General features: G+C 38.4%; 1 protein-coding gene across 4 annotated transcripts in view; it reads right to left on the reverse strand.

Annotated features, from left to right (window-relative positions):
• The window catches only part of LOC126162537 (transmembrane protein 94), a 501,552-nt gene that overhangs the window by 347,970 nt on the left and 130,615 nt on the right, over nucleotides 1-22,967 (reverse strand). For all 4 annotated transcript variants that reach the window (XM_049919114.1, XM_049919113.1, XM_049919112.1 and 1 more), the window contains one exon: nucleotides 11,896-11,999. In XM_049919114.1, coding sequence (XP_049775071.1) covers nucleotides 11,896-11,999 — 104 coding nt within the window. The remainder of the gene's footprint in view (nucleotides 1-11,895; nucleotides 12,000-22,967) is intronic.

Here is a 22,967-nt window from a genome sequence, read left to right on the forward strand (position 1 = left end):
TGCCTACTTTCTTCAAGTATATATTACTTGTCCATCTCTTTCCCACTGCCACTGTCTCCTTCTCTCTCAGTATAAACAAGTGTGAATACTTTCACATGCCAAAATTTTTGGGAAAATTTTAAAGGTGCTGAGGAAAGTAGAATGAGGCAGCTGGCACCCCATTTTTCAGTCAGAGCCATTTAAACAGGAACATATTCACCTTTTTTGTGCTCTAATAGAAGCATTTTTCCACTCGTCCCCTTCTTAGCCTTGTCACAGCAGGGCATGTCACTCATATGAAAAGATCTTTAGGTCAGTAAAATTCTTATAATTTACTTATGTGAAATTGAAATAACATAAAACTAATTTTACATCCAAGACTATATTTTATGTGTAAAAAAATTTTGGTGGTGGTTTATTACAACAACATGGGGTTGCAAGAACCCTTCAGATGATAACAGAGACACTTCAAAGCATTTTTATCCATGCTATGTCACTTTATAAACCACATTTTCACATCACACTGGATTTCACATGAGTATTTTACATGTACAGGTAGGATACCTTTGAACCTCTGTATTTCAGAAAAGAATAAAGATACCCAGAAAATTTTCAAGGCTGTTCGAAATCAGGATCTTAGGAATATATCATCAAAATTTCAGCCAGTTGTTGTGCATAGCTGTCTTGGAATTCACAACTCGCTTCTAGTTTGAAAAAATTGTCAAAAAACAACTTTTTTTGGAGTTCTGGAAGGAACTTCCCATGAGCTAATAACTTTGAACCTCTATATCTCAGAAATGGATAAAGGTATCAATAAAATTTTCAGGGATTGTATGAGATTGCTATATTACGAATGTATCGTCAAAGTTTCGTCCATCTGCTGCACATAGCCATCTTTCAATCCATGACATGGTTTTGGTATGAAAAATGGTAATAAAGGCTTTTGGGGGATTTTCTAAGAAACTGTCCATTAGTAATGACCCTCCATAAGCCACTTAAAGCTCACCGTAGACCACATCAAATGCAAAATCACCAACTGATGTGCTCCATTTGCCTAAGCAGAAGGAACTGTGCAATATTCATATCTTGACCCCATACTGTAGGACAATAACAATGAGATGACCCTTCTACTGGGTACAAACATGGTCCCTAGTCCAAGAGCTATCCAAAACATTTGATCCTACCATTCTACCACCAACAAAATCTTAGGTATGAGCCCTGGAAGAATACCATTTTTATGCACAGCATTTTGGAACACATTAGGATTGCATGCCATCACACGCATACCAATTCATTTGAATATACCTCAGGCTATGAATAGTCAGGACACAATCAGAGCTTCTGTGATTGTTATGGGAAGTGATTTGTCACTAGGATAAAACATATGGAGCCAGACAGTATGTCAGTTTTCTCTGTCTCAACAATAATACAAATTGTAATTTCTACAATATTATGAAAATGATAAATTGCTACTCCCTGCCAAAGTAATATGACCAATTAGATATATGTGACCAATTAGATAATTAACAATATTATGAAAAGGAAAGTTGCTACTCATCATGTAGCGAAGATGCTGAGTCGTAGATAGGTACAACAAAAAGACTGCCACAATATAAGCTTTTGGCCAACAAGGTCTTTGTCGAAAATGGGCGACACGCACACACACACACACACACACACACACACACACACACACACACAACAGTGAAGTGATGCTGGGGTTCCTGCAAGGATGAGGTGGAGAGAGGGTAGGGCAGCTAGATGCAGTTGGGAGATTACATGGTGGACAGGGGAGGAGGGGGTAGCGAAAAAGAACAGAAGTAAAAAGACTGGGTGCACAGGTGGGGGCTGTGTAGTACTGGAATGGTAAGAGCGAAAGGGCTGGATGGGTGAGAAAAATGACTAACGATGGTTGAGGCCAGTAAGGTTACGGGAACGTAGGACATACTGCAGGGAGAGTTTCCACCTGCACAATTTGGAAAAGCTGGTGTTGGTGGAAAGAACACTCTCCCTGCAATATATCCTTTTAATTACCGTAACCCTACTGGCCTCAACCTTCATTAGTCATTCTTCTCACCCCTCCAGCCCCTTTCCTGTTCCCATTCCAGCACTACACAGCCCTAATTCCACCAATGTAACCAGACTTACTTCTCTCCTTTTCCGCTACAACCTCCTCCCCCCCCCCCCCCCCCCCAAAAAAAAAAAAAAAAAAATAAAAATAAAACAAAAAATTTAAAATTTAAAAAAAAATCACTGCCCCCCGTCTAACCTCCCGACTGCACATAGCTGCTCTACTGTCTCTCCAGCTCATCCTTGTGAGCTCGCCAGCAGAACTTCACTGTCTCCCACCCTACCTTACTATCCTTCCCTCTCTTCCTGGTAGGACATTAAACAGCTTCCTTTCCAGTTTCCTCTTCATCACTGGGCAGTTCTGGGTTGGAAATTCTTTTATGACTCCCATTGTACTATTTAACATTTTCTTTAGTGAATTCTCCTTCATCATCATCTTTGTGTTCCCTCTCTGATGATTCCCGTATAGGTTCTGAAATCTAGTCTTCAGTCAGTGCAATTTCAATGTCAAACCTTCCTTTGTAGAATACTATGTTCCTTCCTGTGACTATTTTTCCTTTCTCTGGACACCAACATCTCTAGCCACTAGGACTGTAGTAGAAAAGTAGCGCTTCAAGGACTTGCTATCAAACTTCCCTGTTCTCAATTCTTTTGGTACCAGAGGAAAAGCAATACATCCAAACAGTCTCAGCTTACTCAAGTTATGTTTCTCATGGTACCACAAAGCTGCAGAAATCTTTCCTTCCAAAGCTACAGTAGGACTTCTGTTAAGTGGGTATACATCAGTACTAACAGCTTCTGACTGGAATGTCTTACTCAATTTACAATGAAGTATCAAACAGGAAGCTTTCTCAACAAGAGTATCATTCCTTCACTCCGAGACACCATTTTGCTGTGGAATATATCTGATTGTAAATTCAAACTATATTTCTTGTTCTTCAAAAAACTGCTTCAACTCATTCAACATGTATTCATGACTACTTTCACAGCAAACTCTTCTGGTCATCAAACTGAAACAAGCTGTAGCCAGGGCGTGAAACATCTTCAGGTAGTGAGTTACCTCCGACTTCGATTCTAGTGTGTAAACCACTTTGAAATACATAAAGTCGCTGACTAATGTGAGGACATATTTCTTTCGGTTGAACAATTTTGGTGAGATTGGCCCACTCAAGTCACTGTGGATCAACTCAACATGTCTGGTGGCACATTTCCTAGAGTGATTATATGGCAGCTGTGATTGTTTTCCTTCAACACAATCTGAGCATCAATCCACGGGAATTGTTGAAATGCCCAGTTCCATGCCATTGCAATGGCAATAGTTTCTTCTCCTTTTTTAATCAAATCTTGAACTTTTTCAAACATGATACTATAATCAGTCAATTCCAACTTTCTCACAGACAGGAAATTATAATTGAGATTAGGTGCAGATAAAACATCTTTAACAGTTATTTGATTTCCTTTCCTTTTACAACACTAGTGATTTAAATTTCTCCTTTTACTTTAGCCTCAAGAAAAATGCCTGACTTAGCTACCTTAAGTTTAATTGGTTATTCCACTTTCATCTGTGTTGTTTGCTGAGTAATCTTTATTTGATGCTGCCAAACAAATACTATCTTCCTCTACTACATTAGCTGCGATCACTAAGTTGAAATTTGTTCCATCGAATGAATAAATAAATAAATACAATATTTTTCCACTTCAGCTGTCATCTCAAAAAACTTTTAGGTGAGAGTCTACTTGTGCCCAGGTATTTTATTACAAATTCTATTTTAAAACAAACCTGGGATCATAACCTGATAAATTTTCAGTTTCTCACACTCAAAAATGTTAAAACTATTAGTTTATTTTATCAAATTGAAAATAATAATAATAATAACAACAACAATGTTGTTGTTGTGGTCTTCAGTTCCGAGACTGGTTTGATGCAGCTCTCCATGCTACTCTATCCCGTGCAAGCTTCTTCATCTCCCAGTACCTACTGCAACCTACATCCTTCTGAATCTGCTCAGTGTATTCATCTCTTGGTCTCACTCTATGATTTTTACCCCCCACGCTGCCATCCAATGCTAAATTTGTGATCCCTTGATGCCTCAGAACATGTCCTAGCACCACATTTCGAAAGCTTCTATTCTCTTCTTGGCCAAACTATTTATCGTCCACGTTTCACTTCCATACATGGCTACACTCCATACAAATACTTTCGGAAACAACTTCCTGACACTTAAATCTATACTTGATGTTAACAAATTTCTCTCCTTCAGAAACGCTTTCCTTGCCATTGCCAGTGTACATTTTATATCCTCTCTACTTCGACCATCATCAGTTATTTTGCTCCCCAAATAGCAAAACTCCTTTACTACTTTAAGTGTCTCATTTCCTAGTCTAATTCCCTCAGCATCACCCGACTTAATTCGACTACATTCCATTATCCTTGGTTTGCTTTTGTTGATGTTCATCTTATACCCTCCTTTCAAGACACTGTCCATTCCGTTCAACTGATAATAATAATAATAATAATAACAATAATAACTGAAACAATATCTATACACCATAATGTTTACTAACAAATGTTCTGGATTAAAATAAAATAGAAAAAACTGATAGCTCTATTAGTTTTGATGAAGTGAAGATTGCTGCACTTTTGAAATTGTTTACTAGAAAGAGCATGAAGTTCAAACAGTCTTCTTTACTAAATTGCAGAAAATGTTAAAAGTATTTTTTTGCATTGAAAAATCACCTGCATTCTGGTGCATAGAAGATTTGAAGCTAATTCTTTCATAATGAGCTTTATTGTTTTTTATACAAACTTACTCGATTCATTTGTCTTGGAATTTGTACTTATATGTAATCTGTGGATGGAGCTAATAAAGTGCCAATGATACACAGAGTTAGATATGCAGGTCACCAATAATGATAAAAAAATGTAACATACACTGAATGGCACGAAAAACACAATACATAATAAATTATGTATGAAAATAGTGAAGCGGTAATTATTTAGTGCACTAGCCTTAATCTTTTTTTTTCTTCCTCCCCCCCCTCCCCCCCACTCAACCAGAAACACACATCACTAGATGTGAGACAAAAATGTTCTCCTGCACTTGTAGCACTTATTTTAGTCACATATGTTTATATGATCACTTTGTGATTACCCATAATCAGCTACAGGGAGTAAACATTCTGTTAACCACTGAAGACGCTGCAAAAGCCACTGATTTGGTGTATGAAGGTTGCAGCATGTGTTGTGTTGCAGAAATTTTGAAACTACACTCTCCAAGATTTCCAGAACTGTACAAAATGTACAGGAAAACTGGAGGCTATGCAAGGAGACCAGGATCAGGTCTGAGAAGAAAAATATCAGTTACAAATAACCAACCATTTTTCATATCAAGTTTTCCACAACCATCATACTTGCTTTCTAAGCACAAATTCAACTATACGTGCAATTATATCTATACACTGCAAATCACTGTGAAGAACACTGGGAGAGAGTACATACAACTGTGCCAATTATTACAGCTTCATTCCCTTCCACATGTGGATCACAGAAGGAATAATCACTTAAGTGTCTCTGTGTGTGTTGTAATTAATGTAATTTACTCTTTGCAATCCCTATGGGAGCAATACAAAGGGGGCTGAATTGATCGTTTAAATTTGGTTCTAGAAACTTTCTAAGCACATTTTCATCCGATAGTTAGCTTCTGTCTTCACATGTCTGTCAGTTCAGATCTTTCAACATCTTCATGACATTCTCCCATTGGATGAACAAACCTGTGACCATTAAGGCTGCACTTCTCTGGTTCTGTTCAATATCCCCTGTACGTCTTATTTGGTATAGATCTCACACTCTTGAGCAATATTCTAGGAAGGGTTGTATGAGTGTTATGTATGCGGTCTCCTTTCTAGGCTGATAGCATATCCCTAGTATTCTACCCACGAACTGCATCTAGCACCTTCTTTACCTACGACTGGAACTATATCACTGTTACATTTCAAATCCCTACTAATTGTTACATCCAGGTATTTTTCGGAGTTAACCGATTCCAGCTCCAAGTTGTTGATCACTGATATTATCATCACAGGATACTACATTTTTTTCATTCTGTGCAGAATTTTATATTTTTGAATAACTAAAGTATGGTGCCAATCTATGCACCACTTATTAAGACCTGACTGAATATTTGCACAGCTTCTTTTAGACAACACTTCCTTAGAGGAGATTGTATTGTCTGCAAAATGTCTGAGGTTACTACTAATATTGTCTGCAAGGTCATTACCATAAAACAGACAAGCAAGGGTACCAACACATTTCCCTGGAAAACATCTGTTGTTGATTCTCCATCCAAGATAAACTAACTGTGTCCTCACATCCAGAAAGTCTTCAATCCAATCACAAATTTCACTTGATAACCAATACAACTGTACTTTGATAATAAGTGTAGATGTGGTACTGAGTCAACTGCCTTTTGGAAATCAAGGAATACTGTATCTACCTGCCTGACTCTCTTGATCCCTGGTTTCCAATATGTTATGTGAGAAAAGTGCGGCTTAGCTTCACATCATCTATGTTTTCGGAATCTACACTAGTTTGGATGGAGGTGGTTCGACATACCTCATTCCACTTGAGCTCAGGACCCCTCTTGTAGACAAGTGTGACCTGTGCTCTCTTCTAACTCCTGGGCATGGTATTTTGTTTGAGGTATCCACACTAGATTATAGTTGAAAGAGGTGCTAACTTGGCCACAAATTCAGTATAGAATTTATTAGGCATTCCATTGGGCTCTGGAGCTCTATTAACTTTTAACAATTTCAACTGTTTCTCAGTACCACTGATGATAATATCTATGTCACTCACATTTTCAGTGGTACACGAATTAAACTGAGTGTTTCCTTTGCAAAATTACATTAGAAAATGAAGCTAAGCATTTCTGCTTTTGCTTTGCTACCCTCAATTTCATGGAAACTGGTGTAGGCGTGCATATTCAAATACAGAGTTATGTAAACAGGCAGAATCTGGCGCTCTGTTTAGCAATGCCTACATAAGACAACAAGTGTCTGGCGCAGTTGTCAGATTGGTTACTGCTGCTACAAAGGCAAGTTATCAAGATTAACATGAGTTTGACCGTGGTATTATAGTTGGCACACAAGTGATGGGACACAGCTTTCCAAGGTAGTGATGAAGTGGGGATTTTCCCATACGACTATTTCACGAATGTACCGTGAATATCAGGTACCCAGTAAAACATCAAATTTCCAACGTTGCTGCGGGCAGAAAAAGATCCCACAAGAATGGGATGAACAATGACTGAAGAGAATCTTTCAATGTGATGGAAGTGCAACCCTTCCACAAATGCTGCAGATTTCAATGGTCGGCCATCAACAAGTGTCAACGTGTGAAACATTCAATGAAACATCACTGATATGGGCTGGGCTTTTGGAGGTTAAGAGGGATTCAAGTTGTATGAAAAGGGAATGTGAAGATGCAGGAAAATGTGTAGAGTGTGTAGCAAAATTATCTAATTGATGATATGAATATAATAGAGGGAAACATTCCACGTGGGAAAAATATATTTAAAAAGAAAGATGATGAGACTTACCAAACAAAAGCGCTGGCAGGTCGATAGACACACAAACAAACACAAACATACACACAAAAATCTAGCTTTCGCAACCCACGGTTGCCTCGTCAGGAAAGAGGGAAGGAGAGGGAAAGACAAAAGGATTTGGGTTTTAAGGGAGAGGGTAAGGAGTCATTCCAATCCCGGGAGCGGAAAGACTTACCTTAGGGGAAAAAAAGGATAGGTATACACTCGCACACACACACATATCCATCCTCATATACACAGACACAAGCAGACATTTGTAAAGGCAAAGAGTTTGGGCAGAGATGTCAGTCGGGGCGGATGTACAAAGGCAAAGATGATGTTGAAAGACAGGTGAGGTACGAGCGGCGGCAAATTGAAATTAGAAATTAGCGGAGATTGAGGCCTGGCGGATAGCGAGAAGAGAGGATATCCCTATGAAATCCCCAGACCACCTTCCCTACCCTCTGGCTCCTACCCCTGTAACCGCCCCCGGTGTAAAACCTGTCCCATGCACCCTCCCACCACCACCTATTCCAGTCCTGTAACCCGGAAGGTGTACACGATCAAAGGCAGAGCCACGTGTGAAAGCACCCACGTGATTTACCAACTGACCTGCCTACACTGTGAAGCGTTCTATGTGGGAATGACCAGCAACAAACTGTCCATTCGCATGAATGGACACAGGCAGACAGTGTTTGTTGGTAATGAGGACCACCCTGTGGCTAAACATGCCTTGGTGCACGGCCAGCACATCTTGGCACAGTGTTACACCGTCCGGGTTATCTGGATACTTCCCACTAACACCAACCTGTCAGAACTCCGGAGATGGGAACTTGCCCTTCAGCATATCCTCTCTTCTCGCTATCCGCCAGGCCTCAATCTCCGCTAATTTCTAATTTCAATTTGCCGCCGCTCGTACCTCACCTGTCTTTCAACATCATCTTTGCCTTTGTACATCCGCCCCGACTGACATCTCTGCCCAAACTCTTTGCCTTTACAAATGTCTGCTTGTGTCTGTGTATATGAGGATGGATATGTGTGTGTGTGCGAGTGTATACCTATCCTTTTTTTCCCCTAAGGTAAGTCTTTCCGCTCCCGGGATTGGAATGACTCCTTACCCTCTCCCTTAAAACCCAAATCCTTTTGTCTTTCCCTCTCCTTCCCTCTTTCCTGACGAGGCAACCGTGGGTTGCGAAAGCTAGATTTTTGTGTGTATGTTTGTGTTTGTTTGTGTGTCTATCGACCTGCCAGCGCTTTTGTTTGGTAAGTCTCATCATCTTTCTTTTTAAATAAAATTATCTAATTGGATAGATAAAAAATCTACTCACCAAGCGATGGCAGAACATACATAAAAAATGGTTGTAATTGGGAAGCTTTCAGAGCCAGTGGCTCCTTCTTAAGGCAGAAGGGTTGAAGGGGAAGGAAGAGGAATAAAGGAAAAGGACTAGAGAGGTCTAGGAAAAGGAAGGAAAGATTGATTGTTGGGTTGTTGGTTTCCTTATCATCCCGTACAGTAAGTCTCCCCTGACCCATGATTCTGAGTGACTTTCCCGAAATCTAACCCTTTTCCTAGACCTCTCCAGACCTTTTCCTTCACCCCTCCCCCTTTCCTTCCCCTTCAACCCTTCTGCCTGAAGAAGGAGCCACTGACTTCAAAAGCTTGGCAATTATAATCATCTTTCATATGTGTGTTCTGCCGCCACTTGGTAAATATTGTATTTATGATACATTGTATTTATACATTGTATTTATGATACAACTCTGTAATCTTCAGCATATGAAATGGTTATCCTTTATACAATGAACAAAGCAAGTAACTATTGAGATGCGATTTTAAACACTGAATAAATATTGAATACAATTGGTATTGTCAGATTTGAGTTGTGCTTATAAACAACAAACTATCTTGTTCTTGCGATCACAGTTAAGTCTATTAACAAGATGTAACTGTGCACATAAATGCCTTTCTGTGGAATTTCCACAACCCTGTAGCATGTAGATCCTTCCTAGAGAATGCTAGAGAGGTGAGACCACACATAGTTATCAGAGTGGTGTTTAGTATCTATTGTAGTACTATTGTTTATTTCTTTGATTCTTTTTGAATTGGTAAGTATGTTCCAACAAGAAATCATTGTAAATTGAAATGAAATGTTCGTCAATTTATGCTATAAATGCAAACCGTATCTATTATTGTATGAATGTTATATGAAGCATTTATAACCAAACGAGAGTAAAATGTGTACTCAAATAATTGGAATCAAATAATGTAACAAAAATGTATATGAGTGACAATAATGGCATGTCAGCAAATGAATAAGATAAGTGTATTTTGTAATTGTATTTGTATTTTATTATGTTATGTGTGGAGTATGTGGAAAGGACACTACAGAAACTTTATGCAATGCAACTGTATGATAGACGCTCAAAAATAAAGTGCAAAAACATATGAAGCCTGGCTGCAAAGTGTTATGTGTAAGCATGTTATGACCGTATGTGGGTGTGCACATGGTAAATTAAAAATGGCAATACCTCGTGCAACATGAATTCTCTGTGTACGATAACATCATAAAAGCAACACAGAACATATCTTGTCGATGGATGTCAGTTGTAAGGCTGGTCTATCTACTGAATACATGAGAGCAACGATGTGAAATAAATTCTTTGGCCCCCTGATATCGAAACTAGTTGTCACCACATCAAAGATTTCACAAAGGATCAAGCCACTGTAAACACACAACAAAGACACTATAGGCTCGTACTGAACATGTGAGTGCGAACTGTGATGATAACAGATGCAGGGCTGTGCGTGCATACTTCACAAGCTAAACACTGTGTAGATGCTGACTGACCTGACAATAATGGGACTATGCAGTTACAGCATGCACTTTGTTAGGATAGAAAACTTATATATGTATGTGTTAAAAGAAGCTGACATGCCCAAATAAATTGTTAACCATTCAAAGTAACTCCGAATACTGATTTATTTCCCCAAACCACATTCCACTTCTTTACGAGATGGGTTACTTTGGGTTTGCAGCCACCCTTCTTTACTGGATAGCCAGCTGCTGGCAATTCTCTTGATTTATTCTCCATTGAATAAGGCTAGGCTTTCAAGCCTCCTTCTACTAGTGAAATAAGCAGCCATACAAACTTTACATTTTGTCAATCAATGATGTATTTGACTTTCAAGTACAATAAAAATTCTCGCTTTCAACATAATATGTAACTTCAGTAAGTCTCTCTTACAGTCATATGGATTGCCCAACAGGTACTTGTCGGTGCCATTTGATCACAGCGTCTACGTTCTTCCCACGACTGATTTTAAACCTGCACACACAAACATGTGACTTGCAGTAGGTAGGATTTTACCATCCCACACTCGTATCTAGAATATTGTGTGCTCGAGATGGCAGAAGGGTGAGTGGTTCTAGAATTTACACAGAAATTCTCGAATCACTATAAATGTGCATCTCCATATGATGTCAGTGCACAGTGGGAAAAAGGGGGGGTGGGTGCAATTGTATTGAATCTTGTTTCTTTTTATACTGTTCTTATATACAAGCTATATGTAAACTGAATGACTTATAAACACTGCCAAAGGTAAATTAATGAGATGTTTTCATACACTGTTTAATATCTGTATGAAACAAAGTAAGAAATACGCTCTTCAATTTATTAATTCATGTATCTTCACTTTTTTGTTTCGTTTCGGAAAGTGGTAGCGCATGGACGTATGCTAGGATCTGTCATACCAGCATTGTTACAAATGTGTATTTTAATGTTTCATTAAAAGCATTATAAAAGGTTATTAAAAAAAGGAACATTTATTCAGACGGTTAAGAGTCAACTCCCTTCTGTTCATCATTTCATTCACCATCAAGATCCTGCGTCAAGAGGTTCGGTGCAGACAAGAAGAATTTATGCAGTATACGGAGGAGCAGTCCTGCATTGACATCGTCACAGTCAAGACTAAATATAATGAAATTAATGTGAAGCCGTACATAATGCAAATTATTTTTATTGACCTTTTAATGTATTGATATTAAAGGTCAATTGATATTGATATCAGTTAAAGTTCACCAAGGATTGTGCACAGATTCATAAATTACCTTCAAATTTCTTTCAACTATTGTTTCCAATCAATTTTTCCAATTATTCAAGAAATTATTAATACACTTCCATTGCACATACCTATTCATGTGGTATGCCACTAAAGTAAGTAACATGGAAAACATGGTAGGAATATCAGAGGTTCGCTTACCATGTTTTAACTGACTAGACTTTGAAAGTTTTTCTTCTTCAGCAGAATCCTGGTTCACAATTTGTTGCTTCTGTTCTCCTTGTCCAGTCACTACACTCTCATGACTGAAAAACACACAATAGAAGAAAAGAACATTAATTTTGGATACTTTCTTAAAACACATGGCACGAAATTCGTGTGTGTGTGTGTGTGTGTGTGTGTGTGTGTGTAGTAGTAGTAGGTTTTTGCTAAACTAATGGACAGAAAGTAACACAGACGGGGAGACAGTACGAAATAAGGAGGGCTAGAGTGGTGAAAGTTTATCTCAAGCTGCTTTTAGATCACACCATTACATAAATAAAATAAGGCTTACTAATAGTGAGAAATGAGTGCTTAAGCATGATTTGGTGGAACCAAAAATACAAACAATATACTCAAAAATTAGTGAAACTAACAATTTTATACACAGAATGAGTAAGGTTCTGTCTCATCATTCCTAGAAATGTTTTACATACTAAACCCATTCAACTGTTACCAATGGCTCTGAGCACTATGGGACTTAACTGCTGTGGTCATCAGTCCCCTAGAACTTAGAACTACTTAAACCTAACTAACCTAAGGACATCACACACATACATGCCCGAGGCAGGATTCGAACCTACAACCGTAGCGGTCGCGCGGTACCAGACTGTAGCACCTAGAACTGCTCGGCCACTCTGGCCAGCGACCAATAACAAAATTAATGTACACAAAGTAACTGAAATTTCATAATTACTGAGAAAATCTAGCTGAACAAGCTCTATTGCTGCCACCAATTCTGTACCAAAATGTCCCTCAACAGCCTGGTCAACAATGGGCACTACAAATGGAGTGACAGGTAGTCTCTCTCGCAGAATATTAAAGATCTTGGAAAGACCTTCATCAGCAGAAAATATCCTCCCAACCTTTCCTAAAAACAGCTCCCCATATCATATCTCCACGATTAACTAAGACTTCTCACATATGTATCAACCAGCCACAAAGTAGCATCTCCTCCATCAGTCAGTTAAATCCACAATAGAAACAGCTATCCTTGTCACCACTCCGAAAGTGGAATATTCCCACCAACTCCGCATACCTAATATCCTTTTTTGTCCCTCACCCCCTCCTGTTCCATTGTAGTATCAGATCTTTAGATCAGTTAATCCTTGTCACTATCCTATCCTACCAAAGGCTGAGCCACCTGTGAAAGGACTGCACAGTGTTCTATGTGGACATGATTATGAACAGTTCATCCAATGGATAAATGGACACCATGAAACTGAGGCCAAGGGAAAACTAGACCACCTTATAGTGGAGCATGCTGCCTAACATACTGTGGTCAAATTGAATGGCTACTTCATACCTCATATTATCTGAATCCTCAGCTCTAACACCAGTTTCCCTCAATTACATAGCTGTGAAATTTAGCAAAAGAGATACTTCATCCCTACAGTACCTTTAGTGTTCATCTACCTTCCGTGTTCATCACTACCTCTGTGCCTTCTCGCTCTCACTCCCCCTTCTTATCCCTTCACCAGTCTCACAATTCCCATAACTTTCCATAAACCCCAGTTTACACATTGTAAATTTCTGACTTATGTTTCTTCCTTCTTTTTTGTATCATTTTAATCTGTATCCTACACCCCCTGCTCTTTTTTCTTCTACTCAAAAAATCTCTTAGCAGTCTCCAACCTTGAGCCTGGATGCAACTAAATATTGCACACCAGAACAGTCTTTCATAAATGCTCTCATCCCCTCAAGCCTCATGAATTTCAGTACTGACTGCCCCACTTAAGTTTGGTCCTCAAACCAATCAGGTTGCAGAGAGTGTGTGTGTGTGTGTGAGTGTGTGTGTGTGTGTGTGTGTGTGTGTGTTGTCCTTATGGATTTTTCATTGATGTAAATATCTTACTACAAATACAAGAAGTGTTGAGTAACTGATTGTTACAAAAACAAAACTGAGAATGATGCTAGGCTTTCAGTCAAATCTCCCTGCACAGCTAGGAGAATAAACAAACATACATGTATATCTGCATGGCTACATTGTCCTAGTCAATTACATTGGAGCAGCACTGCAGTTGGACTGGGATAAGAGTTTGTATTGGGTGGAGACACAAAGGGAGAAAGGTGACTGGGGAACAAGACAGTGGGTTGGAGTCAAGCTTGGCATGCAGATAGAGAGAAAGGTAGCAATCTGTAACGGGACTTTGAATTTCGCCGTGCTACACTCGTTCCCTCATATAAAAATTATACTGTCGCAGCGGTATGAGTGCTCGACGGCAGAGAAAATACTAACATTGTGACTCTTTTTTGCTTTTCGATCCAATTTTCATTATTGTCTTTAGAGAGCGGAAGCTTTATGCAGACGTGATCTGATTAAGATGAAAAAACTTATTAATGTGTAGACATTGTGGAAGTTGTTATGAAATTCAGAGGATGGAGAGAAGCAACTAAAATAAATTGCATTTAATATCAAGACAGTTTTGTGTACATTAGAAATTCCTGGACAATGAAACTTATTGCAAGATTTCGGAGCAGACTTTTCATGCAGAAATGAAATAGGAGATTTTTGAAGACCTGGACGTCGCACAAAACAAGAAGACATGTTAATTAACATGGTAAAGAATTAACTCTAAGCTATGCCATTTCCCCCTGTCAGTTACATTTTGTTATTTTCTGTTCTTCTTCGATAATTTTTGTAGTGGAAATGGGACTTAACTTTTGCTCAAAAACGCCACAAGGACCATCCCAACAATAGCTTTTCCGAATCACTAAGTCTGATAGCTTTTCTGTAACACGAAGTCCGATTTGCTTTTCATTCTTTCCCTTTTTCATGGTCATTTACAATTTTAAAACCCCCTTTTTATTCACCATTTCTTACCACATTTTCAACCTTTTCCTTTTCTTTTCTTCTCATTTTCTTTTTTATTAACCGCTACAACTGGCTCCCGTGACAGGACGCAATTTTCAGATGTGTCTTTTTTGAGCAAATTTGAAACTGTAATTTGTATTTTTTCCCAACAGAGAATATCAAAAAAATCCTGAACTTTAAAGGGTAACTAAAACACCAACTTTATTGTACCTAAGCAAATGATTACACAACAATATTGTAAAGAATTTTTGTAACTAATTCAATCTGTTTTTCTTTTCATGGCATATATTGTTGCAAAACTGTTATTTTGAGACCTTTTGGTGATTATCCGATGGAGATGTATTAGTAAAATCCATATTTTGACGAACACGATTTACGCAGAAGTGTTTGACCAGTCGCTGCAGGACAGAAAATTTAATGGTGAGTCACACAATTATGTTTCATTCAAACATTCAATAGCCAACTGCAGAATCCATTTTTCCCTTTCCACACATCCTGTAGTTTTTCTTCTAGATTTTTCCAAAATTATCAATCTCTGTTGTAGTTTGTGGTAATTATAGTATTGTCGTAGCATATGAAGATCATGAATTTGACCGCCAAACAGTCATTTGTTACAAAAAATTTTGTCCGTCCTGCTGCATCTTTCCCAACCATTGTTTGCAGTAGAGCAATCATTTACATTGACGAGAAAATATTTCAACCTAAATTTGAGTGAAATCTTTATTAATCAGACCTATATTATTCCCTTTTGACTTATGATTACACATCTTATTACAATGGAACGTGGTAAGGTAGAGATAGTTTCGGCAGGTGAGTTAAGTGAACTAGATTCATCGTGCAACCAACAAGAAAGTCCGCGTTTCCCTCCATGGACCAGTTCACAGATCAATGCAATGATTTTGCCTCAAACTCGCAACATTTGTGATAATACACAGATGGCGACTTTAAATGACGAAATGTGCAATGGACGCGAGACTAGACCGTCAGCGCCATTGTTAACATCAATGTTAGAACCAAATATGAGACAAATTCAGCAATGTGACACAAATCGGACACAGGAAACTGACAAACTGGACCGACTATTAGAGTTATTTGCAGACATGAAACGAGACGTTAGTCAGAAAATTGACACAAAACTGGACGCACTTGGTCAGGACTTTAAACAAAGACTAGATAAAAGCGACGAAAAATTTGACACATTAAATCGTACTATGACCGAAAATTTTGAACAAATGACAAAGCAGATGACAGAATTAAATAACAACACTCAACAGCTCACCCAGCGATTTGAGACATTGTCCGACCGAGTCACTAAACAGGAAGAAGCTTTGGTTACATTCACACATGAAACAAAAAAACAATATCACCCGATGTGAGAATCAGTTAACTCAAATAGTTAATGTGCAGCAGGAAGTGAATACCCGTGTGGAAGAGTTAGCTCAGGCCCACACTTCAGCTAGCTCCACCCAAGAAAAGCTGACTGAAGAAGTGGGAAATATTACCCAACAGCTCACAATGGTAGTTCTTGAACAAACCCACCTCAAAGAAAAGACAGAAAAATTAGAAGACCGAGCGGACCTCACGTCACTAAACAACGACACCAACATGGCCGAAAGAATTGACATAAATGTAAATTGTATGACGACTATCTGGACAAAAAACTTAAAACAATTACACAGGACATACTTTCAAAAACAAAGACATGTGTTAAAGACGAGACAAAACACATAGAAGACGAAGTGACAAAATTATGAGACAATGTTGTGCCGTGTTTGGCGATTGGTGCAAACGTATCGTCAGGGAACGACAAAACAGCTAAAACCGTGGCTAATGACACAGACAGAACACCTATTGTGGAATCACCTATTTCAAATCAAAATTACAATGTGCCGCTTTCTTTTCCACCAAACGAGCAATATTACAGTACAACACCTAGAGTAGCAAGTGACACAAACCACATCAATACAGTTATACCAACCTGCATGGCCGATGACACGTTTGTAAGGCATGGGTATTTCCAGACATTTTCCAGTGAGGACAAGCATAAAGTCCACCCTATTGTGTTTATTAGATCATTTGACGGTGTTTTTCCACGTAGTTGGTCAGAAGTCGATAAAATCAGATACGTCACCAATCTCATGAGAGGACGAGCAGCTAAGTGGGGTGCCGCTATGAAACGGCGGTGCCTTACATTTGAACAGTTCGAACAAGCCTTCTTGGACGAATTCTGGTCCGAGAATGAGCAACAGAGTCTAAGGAGAGAAGTGTGCAACCCCGAGACTTATGACCCTAAAAAAGAGACATTAAGACAATACTTTGAGAGGTACCTAGACAAGACACTGTACTGGTCCAAACCAGCTGACTTGCCAGCGATAATTGACACTTTAAAGAGCCACTTACCCTTTCCATACTGAGACAGAGTAATAGGAGTACCGGAGAATGACATTAAGATTTTTTTAAACTTCTTAGATCAAATGGATGTAGTTTCCAGAGGCAATTCACGCCATTCAAATTTTACTCATATTAGTAACCAAAATCAGCACCCACCCCAAAGAACCATAGTTACGGTGGTTGGTGGAACCATCCGTCCGCGCCCCGACGCAATACGATGCCTGCGTGCGAAACACAAGCCAAGGGGGCTGCATCCTCACAGACATTTGAAACCCTTTGTGCACTAAAATAATATAATGACAACTAATTTGAACATGAGCAAGTCGCTGTGAAAATGAGATCATAAATATTTGTATTGAATACATGAACATTAAGTTATACAGCCTAAGAACACAAACGTTAATTTATGGAAATTATATACTGCAGTTACACTTGTACACATAATTATGAAGAGAATGTAAACCCAGGTGAGTACACTTCCTGAATGAGAAAAGACATTCATATACGAATGAGATCTACACAGGTTACATTTGTTGTTAATTGTAAATTATAAGGTGAATCAACAACTAGTTAGTTATTTCAAGGCACTCTAATGACAGGAGATAATAGCTATTGAGATCAGTAATGACATAGGTATGTAGCAGAATGAATGAGGATGTAAGTATGAATGAGTTAATATTTAAGTTAATATAAGAAGGTAAGTTACTGTGAAGTAGTTGATGGAGACAGATTATTTGAGGAAAATATTATTGGAGTTTTATGAGAATGGAAGTGCCAAATGGCCCCACGTATGTGATATCTTAATGTTTGATGAGGAATATGTTTAATGTATAAGTACATACATATTATGGTGAATATGTGTGTAAGGAATGAGTGAGAATGTTTTGGTAATATTGTGCTACATAGAGAAGTGAGTAAACAGTCTACATCTTTAACATTACATAAGAATTTCAGTTTGAAGGAAAACATTTGTGATGAGTTAGAACACGTGAGTACAAGACGTTAAATGTGAATCTATTTACAGTGCCCTTGAAAATGAACAAATGCAAGAAAAGCAGAGTGAACACAACGATTATTACAGCTGTTGAAAGAAGTGTAATAAGAATGTAACTTGGAAACACATTAGCTTTAATTTATTTCAGAAGTGTAACTTGGTAACCTTTTGTTAAGTTTTGTTAAGCCACTATGTGGAAGAAAATATTTATAGTTCGTGTTCAGACAGCAGAATGATATTTTAAGGAACTTAAGTTGAAATATAGTTTTTACACAGCCCTCATATGAATACATTTGTATAAAGAAAATTTTTTACGAAAGCGAAATTTAGTGCCATGTTAGCCTTTATTATACTTACACACAACAGAAAACCCTGAGGAAGCAAAAGATAGGCGAGTTATTAAGGCCATTTTGCGACTCGTACAACACCTCCACTTAAGCAGACAGATGACAAAATTACATCTACGTTGATGACAACATTTGACTTTTCAGGTAATGCAAGGTAAGTGCAAAGGAGCAGTGACCACCCATGCAACCAACGTCGAGCAACGGACATGGAGAAAGAGACATTTTACTGTCAATTATAATACTATGTTCTTTATTTATGTTTTATAGAAAGAAATTATATATATATATATAGAAAGTTCATGGTTGAACTCTTGAGAGGAAATTTGATATGTCATTATATAATACACATTATGAGAGAGACAATCTCTGTGAGATATATTTTCCATTTGTATAGATGGTATCCACAAGAAGTGGAGATATCGAGGAAGTACTGGGCAGCTATGTGATTTACTCGTGCAAGGATTTGTTAATGTATAATACACTTAGTCATATGAACAGTCAGAACACAAACAGAGAATCTGCCATGATGTTACACTACACAGACTTGACATAAGTACACTTACATTTACCCATGATTTGGTAAATTGTAAGCACCTCCTTTCACACACCCCTTGAAGGTGATGCAAACGTTACAATGTATTATGTTCTCCTTTTATGTATTAGCTGTAGGATTTGGTAGCTTATACGTAGTGAATAGTTTCTTCCATTCTATCTTTTTTTTCTTTCTCCATTATCCTACCACCTCCTGCAGCTGGGTATTGTTTGTTTATGGAATGTAGAATATATTGTGTGACAGTAAACTTTCAGGTATGAATAAAAAGACATGAATATTGATGGCATTACAAGCCTGGTCAACCACTAGCCAAGATATAGAATCAAAAGAAAGAAAGAAATAAATAATAAATGAAGGAAAGCCCGTGCTTTATATATTAAGTCTGACATCCCTTGGCATGCCCAAACCTGAATTTAAAAAAAAATTAATACCCCAATAAAAGAAAGCCAATGGGACTTAGTATAATCTTTTTTAGTGTAAATATTTCACATGCACATTCTTGTAAATTTATATGTATTTGTATATGTGTTAAAACTTTGCATATTGTCAACATATTTTGAAATGTGACCACGAAATGTAAGCTTTCATAATTAACTATGTAAACATGCTGGGACACAGTGAACTATGTTAAAATGTAAATATGGCAAAAAGTGTTGCAAACTGTGTTAAACTGTGAACGTTATAAACGACGAATTTTGTGTTATTTGTGAAACTTATGGTGCATAAACCAAATAACTGTTTGTAAATCGATATAAACTGCAATTTACTTCGACGATAATGAGGATTTTCACACTGCAAATGAACGTTTGTTGGCAAGTGTAAACAACGTGATTAAACACCTACCATTGCGAACATCGACGCCGTTGTTCCCAGCCGGCCTTCAGATGCTTTGGAGACAATAAACTCAGCACCTGTCATAGGCGATGTGGAGGCTAAAAACTACATCGGCCATATACGCCACGGGAACAATAGTCATGAAAACGCACAAGGACCTGGAGTGTTGTGTCATAACAGAAGACATGGACATTACTTCAGATCACGCACACGCTCAATCTGATGGCATCACCGGACTTAAAACGCCATTTATGCTGGAAAAACAACTTGTAATGAACACTAATAAAGAATCTGAATCTGAATCTGAATCTATGTGAAAGTGGATACTGTGCAAGACTGTCATAACACAGCGATTTTGAAATAGCTGCACGCGAAATTCAGTGATGCTATTGCACATGCGCAAAGACTACATGCTGCCAGAGATGCATTGGGAAACCAACGCTGGAAGCACACAACATTAACTGCGCTGGTGAGCAGCTTGCTCAAACACACACTATGTAAATATATGTATATTAATTTTGTAAAGTTGTACAGAGTTTCAGGGAGAGCATAAGGGAACAATTGACAGGAATGGGGGAAAGAAATACAGTAGAAGAAGAATGGGTAGCTCTGAGGGATGAAATAGTGAAGGCAGCAGAGGATCAAGTAGGTAAAAAGACGAGGGCTAGAAGAAATCCTTGGGTAACAGAATAAATATTGAATTTAATTGATGAAAGGAGAAAATATAAAAATGCAGTAAATGAAGCAGACAAAAAGGAATACAAACGTCTCAAAAATGAGATCGACAGGAAGTGCAAAATGGCTAAGCAGGGATGGCTAGAGGACAAATGTAAGGATGTAGAGGCTTATCTCACTAGGGGTAAGATAGATACTGCCTACAGGAAAATTAAAGAGACCTTTGGAGATAAGAGAAGCACTTGTATGAACATCAAGAGCTCAGATGGAAACCTAGTTCTAAGCAAAGACGGGAAAGCAGAAAGGTGGAAGGAGTATATAGAGGGTCTATACAAGGGCGATGTACTTGAGGACAATATTATGGTAATGGAAGAGGATGTAGATGAAGATGAAATGGGAGATACGATACTGCATTAAGAGTTTGACAGAGCACTGAAAGACCAGAGTCAAAACAACGCCCCCAGAGTAGACAACATTCCATTGGAACTACTGACGGCCTTGGGAGAGCCAGTCCTGACAAAACTCTACCATCTGGTGAGCAAGATGTATGAAACAGGCGAAATACCCTCAGACTTCAAGACGAATATAATAATTCCAATCCCAAAGAAAGCAGGTGTTGACAGATGTGAAAATTACCGAACAATCAGTTTAATAAGCCACAGCTGCAAAATACTAACTCGAATTCTTTACAGACAAATGGAAAAACTAGTAGAAGCCGACCTCGGGGAAGATCAGGTTGGATTCCGTAGAAATACTGGAACACGTGAGGCAATACTGACCTTACGACTTATCTTAGAAGAAAGATTAAGGAAAGGCAAACCTATGTTTCTAGCATTTGTAGACTTAGAGAAAGCTTTTGACAATGTTGACTGGAATACTCTCTTTCAAATTCTGAAGGGGGCAGGGGTAAAATACAGGGAGCGAAAGGCTATTTACAATTTGTACAGAAACCAGGTGGCAGTTATAAGAGTCGAGGGATATGAAAAGGAAGCAGTGGTTGGGAAGGGAGTGAGACAGGGTTGTAGCCTCTCCCCGATGTTATTCAATCTGTATATTGAGCAAGCAGTAAAGGAAACAAAAGAAAAATTCGGAGTAGGTATTAAAATCCATGGAGAAGAAGTAAAAACGTTGAGGTTCGCCGATGACGTAATTCTGTCAGAGACAGCAAAGGACTTGGAAGAGCAGTTGAATGGAATGGATAGCGTCTTGAAAGGAGGATATAAGATGAACATCAACAAAAGCAAAACGAGGATAATGGAATGTAGTCGAATTAAGTCGGGTGATGCTGAGGGAATTAGATTAGGAAATGAGACACTTAAAGTAGTAAAGGAGTTTTGCTATTTGGGGAGCAAAATAACTGATGATGGTCGAAGTAGAGAGGATATAAAATGTACACTGGCAATGGCATGGAAAGCGTTTCTGAAGAAGAGAAATTTGTTAACATTGAGTATATATTTAAGTGTCAGGAAGTCATTTCTGAAAGTATTTGTATGGAGTGTAGCCATGTATGGAAGTGAAACATGGACGATAAATAGTTTGGACAAGAAGAGAATAGAAGCTTTCAAAATGTGGTGCTACAGAAGAATGATGAAGATTAGATGGGTAGATCACATAACTAATGAGGATGTATTGAATAGGACTGGGGAGAAGAGAAGTTTGTGGCACAACTTGACCAGAAGAAGGGATCGCTTGGTAGGACATGTTCTGAGGCATCAAGGGATCACCAATTTAGTATTGGAGGGCAGCATGGAGGGTAAAAATCATAGACGGAGACCAAGAGATGAATACACTAAGCAGATTCAGAAGGATGTACGTTGCAGTAGGTACTGGGAGATGATGAAGCTTGCGCAGGATAGAGTAGCATGGAGAGCTGCATCAAACCAGTCTCAGGACTGAAGACGACAACAACAGCAATTTTGTAAAAACGATCAAAACTGTAACAATTGTATTGAGTATATAGATTTAGAAAGTAAGTATTGACAAAGATTATCCCCTATGAATGCACGTGGGCTTTCCTATGAAAATATGTATATATTGACACTTAGGTATATCTATTATATTGTTTGCCAGCCTGCCACGCTAAATTTTTTAGCGTGACAGTCGAGGGGGCGATGTAGCGTGACTTTGAATTTCGCCGCGCTACACTCGTTCCCTCAGATAAAAATTATACCGTCGCAGCGGTATGAGCGCTCGACGGCAGAGAAAATATTAACATTGTAACTCTTTTTTGCTTTTTGATCCATTTTTCATTATTGTCTCTAGAGAGCTGAAGCTTTATGCAGACGTGATCTGATTAAGACTAAAAAACTTATTAATGTGTAGACATTGTGGAAGTTGTTATGAAATTCAGAGGATGAAGAGAAGCAACTAAAATAAATTGCATTTAATATCAAGACGGTTTTGTGT

This window comes from Schistocerca cancellata, chromosome 2 (genome assembly GCF_023864275.1).
Source record: "Schistocerca cancellata isolate TAMUIC-IGC-003103 chromosome 2, iqSchCanc2.1, whole genome shotgun sequence".
In the NCBI taxonomy this organism is placed as follows: domain Eukaryota; kingdom Metazoa; phylum Arthropoda; class Insecta; order Orthoptera; family Acrididae; genus Schistocerca; species Schistocerca cancellata.